The sequence below is a fragment of the Lepidothrix coronata genome, unplaced genomic scaffold (assembly GCF_001604755.1).
Source record: "Lepidothrix coronata isolate B3197 unplaced genomic scaffold, Lepidothrix_coronata-1.0 Scaffold246, whole genome shotgun sequence".
In the NCBI taxonomy this organism is placed as follows: Eukaryota; Metazoa; Chordata; class Aves; order Passeriformes; family Pipridae; genus Lepidothrix; species Lepidothrix coronata.
The window spans coordinates 451,290-458,683 of record NW_016690426.1 but is presented as its reverse complement, the minus strand read 5'-3'; the positions used below and the strand labels follow the sequence as shown (position 1 = coordinate 458,683).

The 7,394-nt window shown below is 44.1% G+C and overlaps 1 protein-coding gene across 1 annotated transcript in view; it reads right to left on the bottom strand.

Moving 5' to 3' along the window:
- Positions 1-62: 62 nt before the first annotated feature.
- SWT1 (SWT1, RNA endoribonuclease homolog) overlaps positions 63-7,394 on the bottom strand; it is a 22,852-nt gene continuing 15,520 nt past the window's right edge. The window contains exons 14-17 of the mRNA XM_017834939.1: positions 6,688-6,789; positions 3,040-3,155; positions 2,293-2,357; positions 63-1,134 (exon numbers count right to left, since the gene is read on the bottom strand). Coding sequence (XP_017690428.1) covers positions 1,029-1,134; positions 2,293-2,357; positions 3,040-3,155; positions 6,688-6,789 — 389 coding nt within the window. The 3' untranslated portion in view covers positions 63-1,028. The remainder of the gene's footprint in view (positions 1,135-2,292; positions 2,358-3,039; positions 3,156-6,687; positions 6,790-7,394) is intronic.

Here is a 7,394-nt window from a genome sequence, read left to right as displayed (position 1 = left end):
CAGGGCTGAGCAACAGCCCTTGTGTGGGACTGGGAGATCTCCTGCTTCCAAGGCAGAGCCACTCAAGAATTAACCACTGTTTATTTTAACAATAAATTACATCTGTATAATCGAGGTTTTACAAATACATCCAGAAGTTAATATCAAAATAGACCCTTTAGAACTTTGCCAGTTGTCTCTTGTCTCTGTACAAATGCACACACAGAAGAGGTAGCGTTAGAAAGGCCTTGGAAAATGGCTTTTGGAAACTTTCACGGGCTTAAAGCAGTTCTGGAAAGCAACCAGCAGTGCAGTGAGAGGTGGCACCTGCAGAGCAGGGTGACCAGTCCCACCTTGGCAGGAGGAGGTGGCAAGAGAAGGATGAGGAGTTTCCCAAAGAGCACTGCCAGCAGGTTTCCACTGTATGAAGGTTAAGCAGGCATTTTAACAAAGGAAAAACATCCCTTTCCTCTGTGAAGGGCTCCAGGACAAACACACCTGCAGCAGGGAGGGGGTTCTGCTCTGTCTTTAAAAACAATGAGCATCCATCTGTCCCCGTTGTCCCTCCTCAGTCCTTCATTCCCAGCCTTGTCCTCAGCCCCTTTCCATCCTCCAGAGCCCCCCAAGGGACACAACAGACTCTTATCTCCCGTCACTTCTAAAGTACCAGCAAAACAAACATGGGCTCATTAACAGCACTCAGAGCAGCCCAGCCGTGGTTTTCCTGGGTATCCAACGATATCCAGCTGGGACCCTCCTTCGAGACAGAGCATTTCATTTCAGCAGAAATTCGACATTTAATGTCCACAGGTAACCAGGTTCTTTTTCCTTCAACTCCAGCACAAACCAGCACCGTTGAGAACAAAGAAGGCGGGTTTTTGGCTCCTCCAGCACCTCCCTCTCCTCCCCTGGGGAGTCAGGGTTCACCTGGGCCAGGCCAAGGCAGGGCTGAGCCCCCCAGCTCCGGGTCACAACCCTGGGATGTCACAGCCCGGGGAATGTCCCAGCCCAGGGGGTGTCCAAGCCCAGGGATGTCCCAGCCCAGGGAGTCACAGCCAGCCCCTGCTCTCGGCCTCCCTGTGCGCCGACACCTGGCACTGCTCCAGGGTCTGCTCCAGCTGTGCCAGCTGGCAGCAACCAACTTCCAGCCTTTCCCTGGGGAAGAGACAACAGTTAGGGCACAGTGGACCCATCGCACAGACGGGAATCTTTCCAAATATTCCTTGAAAAGAAAATAGTTTTCAAGAAGGAAATCTCCATAAAGCTCAACAAGCAGCAGTGACTTTTATACTAATTCCTTAAAACAGCCACCCTGCAATTGCAGCAGGCAGAGCTCTGCTCCCTTTCCCTGGGTCAGGGGAAGGTGGAGGAATCAGTCACATCCTCCAGCTTTCTGGACACATTGGGGATTCTGGAAGGTCCCATTCAAACCATCTTTCATATTTGCATACACTGTATTTACACCCAAAACAAGTCTCTTGCCTACACTGATTTATGATTTACACCTTTCCCTCAAAAGAGGGATCCAGACCTGATCACATGTAAACATTCCATAACTTTGGTTTCCAAGAGATTATTTCTCAAAAGACCATTTAAAAGCTACTCCTCAAAAAAAGAGGAAAATACCCATTCCTGAGTTCCACAAGTGCAGCCTGAGCCACACCAGCCTCCGAAGTACTTCTGTTCTCTACTCTGCTGAGCACAAATTTCCACCCCCTCTTCTCCTTCTGCCTGTGTTGATGCAGGTCTAGAGCCAACAGCCAGAACTGATTTTTTCACTTGGATCGACTTCTAATCCATCCATGTGGTGTTTGACCAGTGCCCACCAAAGCCACTGTCACTGCCCTCCTCAGCTGGACAGGGGAGGACAATGTCCCAAAAGGACAGGAGAGACTCACCAGTTACCACTGTGACTCGGGAGAATCACCTGAATGAGTTCCCAATGGAATCACAGCAGGAGAAAGAGAAATCAACCCAAATCTCCAAACTGCTCCCTTCTTCCTGGGCCCAACTTCACCCCTGATTCCCTGCTCCCGATTCCCTCCCCTCCCGGTGCTGCAGGGGGATGGCAATGGGGGTTGTGGTGTCTCTGCTGCTCCTCCCTCCTCAGGAAATAAAACAAAAAAACCCCAATCCCCACTCATTTTCCCCCTGCCCCTCCTACAAAGGGGGTTTTGGATTTGCCCACGTGATTTCTCTCAGGGGACCTTGGTTAACCCATGATAAAATGCACATTCAATCCATGATAAAATGCACGTTCAATCCCTGCTAATCCATGTCTCAACCCCCCCGTGTGGTCAGGCACTGCCTTACCTGTACAACTCCTGGGAAACACACCCATAAAGCTCCTCAGCAGTGAATTTCAGACTGTTATTCACCTAAAACAAAGAAGGAACATAGTAATTTATCAAGTACCACATCTCCAAGCTATCTGTACCTGTGTATATAGACATGTACAGCTGGTATCACATACAGGTAATGTATTACCTGACAGCTCTCAGGGTGAGAGAGTACATTAAAAAAGTCATCCTATGTGCTATGAAATCAAATATTACAAACTCCAGCTTCATTTTCTAACCATTTCTGTGCAAAACTGAAAGACCTTAAATAACTCTTCCTCCTCTCTTAATTTACCCAGTAGTTGTGTATATACACACACACCCCTCAAATGAAGATAGATCACATCAATGCAAAAAATACATGTACAGGTCCCAAGCCCAAATATATTTTCCTGTATAGTAGAGCACTGAAAGCCTCTGAAATATGGAATACACTAAACAGAAACATATTCTACTGCAAACACTCATTTCAAGGCTTTTTACTCTCAACAGAGACTCGTTCACACCAAATAAGTGCTCAGAAAGTCACACAAAGAAGTGGGAGAAATCTGAGTACCTTTGGTAGGTGCCAACCAAAAATGTATCTTTATGTTTCAACACCTAATAAATAAGGGCAAATAAACAAAACAGAAGTGGAAACAGAGTGATGAGACACAACCTCAGAGCTCCTGGAAATAAGAAGTGTGAGTGAAGTGACCGAATACTCCAGAAAACGTCCTACCTCGTGTCTTCTGAGGAAGTTATAGAGGGTCCAAATATCTTGGAAACTGCTTGTTGGGCTCAAAATTCTGAAAGATAAAAGTTTGGGGTTTTTTTCAAGCAAGTGTAAAAAGGGTTCTGTGAAAGGGTTAAAAAAATAGTCAGAAATGCTTCAAGGGGAAAAAAAAAATCTAATTATTTTCTTTAAACAAAAAAGAAATGATGAACTTTGAAGAATTTTTCCTTTGCCTCCTCTAAAAGAATTAAAGAGCTTATTATTTCTGTGAGGACCTTCTCAGAGGCTTTTCCTCATTACCAATGCAATCCATGTTCTGTGGGCGATTCCTCCCCGGGGAGGGAAGGAACCCAGCAATAATTAGAAGCCTTTTGTTGCCCATCAGCAAAGTCCTGCTGGATTCATGTGGAGCCACAGCAGAGCCACACAGGACACCCACCCAGCTTTCCCACAGCAGCTCCAGCTTTAACTCCTTCCCTTCAAACTCCCATTCCCTTCCCACTTTTCCTACTTCTGCTAATAATTCCCACCCAGAGCTGCCCAGGGACTGTGGGATGTGGCAGCTGAAGGGATGTGGCTTTAGGAAGAACCTCAAGGGACACCCTTTCCCAACTCTGATCCAGTAAGGAAGGGGGTTTTCTCCCCAAATTAATTGTGCTCCTCTACTTGAGCAGCTACAATTCAGTTCCACCTCAGTGGAACTTCATTTGCATTCCCCAGGAAAAGCAGGACCCTCCTGAATGCTGCAAAATGTACCTCAAATCCACATGGAAACACACAGAACACTTGATATGTACTACGAAATACTGACCAAATTCTGCCTCTGAAGTTTTAAATAGGTAAATAATCATTAAGATAATGACCAAGTTTGGAAAAAAAAAACCTTTCTGAGAAGTTCCATTTACTTTCCCATGGGAAAGTGCCCAAATTCTCCCCTCCCTCCCTTTGCAAGCCGTAAGCCTTTATAAGTGAATTAATTAGGAACTGAAAAACTGGAAAACTAAGGGCATAAGTTGAAAATCCAGTTAAAAGACACTGTACTTGAAGCAGGCTGGGAGCCCATGACACAGCACAGGATTTACTGAACTAGGAACTTCAGTGCTTATTTCCATCATGATTTTACATAGGAATTATCACCAAAAGTCCCCTGCAAGCTCCCAGACCTCAGGTCGGTGGACAAACCCACTGTGCCTCTGGTTCTTTGGGAAAAAAACCCAAAATAAAATGTGTAAATAACCATCCACTGCCTCTCTGTCTACACTGTGTTTCAAAAGCAGAGGGTGCAAATCCTCTTTTTTTTTTCCTTTTTTTGCCTTTCTGTCAGCACAGCCAAACCAAACTACAACAGCCCACAGGATGAAATTCAACTTTAACAAATCCAAGTCACGCTCTCAGCAGGGGTTGGCAAGGAGGGGTGACACAGAAGCTGCACTGCCACTAAAATGCAATTTATTGATCACCCTAAAGACTCCAGAGTGGTTCTACAGTTTCCTGGAAATATTCAGCATGTGAGGCAGAGAATGTTATGGACACAAGTGCCTGTGGATACCTGCTCCAAAAGGGAGGTTAAACATTGTTCTGGGGCCAGAAAGGACAAAGGAGAGAGTCACTCTTGATGATTTTATAGCTTCCCAAACCACTCCAGATGTTCCTTCCCTGTCACTCATCTGATGCCAAACCCGTGCACAAAGTGTAAGAGGTTGGAAGAGATGGACAGGAGAGAGCTCAGGATGTGGTTCCTCGCTCGTGCCAACGCATTTGGGAAAAAGTAAAACCTCTCTGAAAGAATGAACTTCTCAAACAGAAGGGGCAACCTGTCGGGAAATTCAGGGATTTTTCCCAGGGCAAAGCTTCCCTTTCTTCCTGACACAAATCCCTGCCCTGGCAGCCTGAGGGAAGGACAATTCCCTCACTGGACACCAAGAAAAAGAAATCTCTATTCCTTCGATGAAAACAGTTCCTGTCCATCTGCAGAACTGCAGAAATGAGTTGAACTGCAGAACCACTGCTAAAGGATTTAATGCCAACGTTCAGTGATCACTTCTGAGACAGGAACATCCCCCCCTGCACTGCTGAGATCTTAAAAAATTACACTTCTGACTTACAAATGTTCCTGGAGCCCTTGTCTAAGCCAGTGTTTTCCAAACCATTGGGAGTGGGAGAGAAATTCCATTTAGATAAAATATTAGAGAGCAGAATTCAGGTTCCTTCCTGCAGTGAGCAGGGCAAATATTTTTACAGCTGATACTATATTTGTATAAATATTTATGAGGATTGTATCTAAGAGGACGTGAGGGATTTTAAAGCTGGCACAGGAACAAAACAATTATTTCTTAGCCAACAGATGGAAAAAAAAATCCAACTAGAAATAAGTGTATCAATTCACCAAAGGCTGAATTTTCTTTCTTTTCTAAGAACAAGGATTTATCTCAAAGGAACTTGGCAGGAAACATGAAGACATGTAAAATTTCCCTATAAACCTTGGAATCAGATCTAATCAGCCAAGGGAAAATGTCAACTATTTTTAAAGATTTAATTTAAGAGACCTTAAATTAGGTCCCTTAATTAACTGCTTCCAAATAATACCCAGCTCAAACACAAATATAAACACTCAGAAATACTATTTAAAAACGTGTCATGGTCTCACAATTTTACCTGACTTAAATTTCAGAGTTTAATAATCTTTGTTCATGATTAGTAATGACATATAGTTGCTAACCACAGAATTATTGTCTCAGTTTTAGAGCTGAAGCACTGTCAGACATTTCTGGCACGCAGAATTTTGCAATTTAAATCCCACTCTGCTCCCAGTGCTGTCAGAGGAAGAAGCCAAGATAAAATTAAAAATGTCCAAAGAAGAAAAGGGTAAGATGTAAAAAGCTGTTAATTTGACAACTTCCATCAAACAGCCTTTTTGGTTGTTTTTTTTTTAACATCTGTATCTGTCCTTACCATGTTCTGCTCATCAAGCCTGAGCAGCTGGAGCAGTGCCACCAGTGGAGTCTTTTTTTCTGACTAAGGGCATCTCACCCACATTTATCTCAACAAGTGTCATTGTGCTTTTCTAATTGTCTCCAACGCTCTGAAAATCTCAACTTTTAATGCAGCTGAACTTTCAGGATAATTTAATTGTCAGACTTCCAAACTGTCACAAGGTGTCTCCCACTCTTTGTTCTGGGCAGCAAGGAACACAGAAACCATTTGCATTTTAGCACTAAAAGCTCCAAATATTCAGCCTGGAGCTTTTGCACTACTTTTTGTCCAGGGCCTCCTTTTCTGCTACCATATAATTTAACTATAAGTCACCAAAAGGTATTTTTTCAGAAATCAAGGACAGAAATCAAGTTTTAGAGCAAAATGGAAGTGAGAAGGTTCTCACTTTCCAGTGGAAGGTGTCTCTGCCCAGGGCAGGTGGTGGAATGAGAGGAGCTTTAAGGTCCCTTCCCACCCAAACCAGTCTGGGATTCCAGGAAAACTTCACCATTTTTGCTTTAATTCCTATATAAACGTACAAGGAGTCCTAAATCTGGTTTCTGACTCTTTGGAAGCCCCACTCAGAAGTCTCCAGGTGCCTCAAACCCCTGCACTCCAGGCCAGAGCAGCAGAGCCCTGGGTGCAGATTCTCCCTGTTTTTTGCTCCACGATGCCACCTACTGCAAACCTGCACATCCTTTCCAAAGGGAAACCTCCAGGAACACTCTCCATTCCAAGGAATCATCCTGTGCACTTCAGGTTTCATTGTTACACAGCTCTCCCCTAAGGGGGAAGGTGGGAGGTGAGGAACTTTCACTGAAATGTAACATTTTGCACCGAAACACCTCTGTAAGGCAGAAACAACCATCCCCAAGCACCATAATCCCAGGAAATCTCAGCCACCGTGGCTGTAGATTGATACCACAGGATTTGCTGCAAAAACTTTGGGATTGGAATGAAAAAAGCAAAGTTTAGCAGTAACCTGCTTAATTAGAACAATTTTCTTAGAGAAAGAAACCCACTAGCAATAAAATGAACCTGTTGGCACAAAGTTGCTCCAGCTCATGTTTCTACCAATATTTTTCTGTCTCTACTTTCATAATACTCAGATCATTTCTCTTTGAAAGATAATTCTTTGAATGGATTTATACTACACTGTTGTAAAAAAAAGGAGTAAGATTACTCAGGAAATTCATTATTCCTCCTGAAACTTCAATTTTATTATTCCGCTCTCTTGGAAAAATGGGGGAGGACTGGCCTCACACTGACAGAGCAGTTTTAGATGGGATATTGGGAAGGAATTGTTCCCTGTGAGGGTGGGGAGGCCCTGGCACAGGTTGCCCAGAGAAGCTGTGGCTGCCCCTGGATCCCTGGAAGTGTCCAAGGCC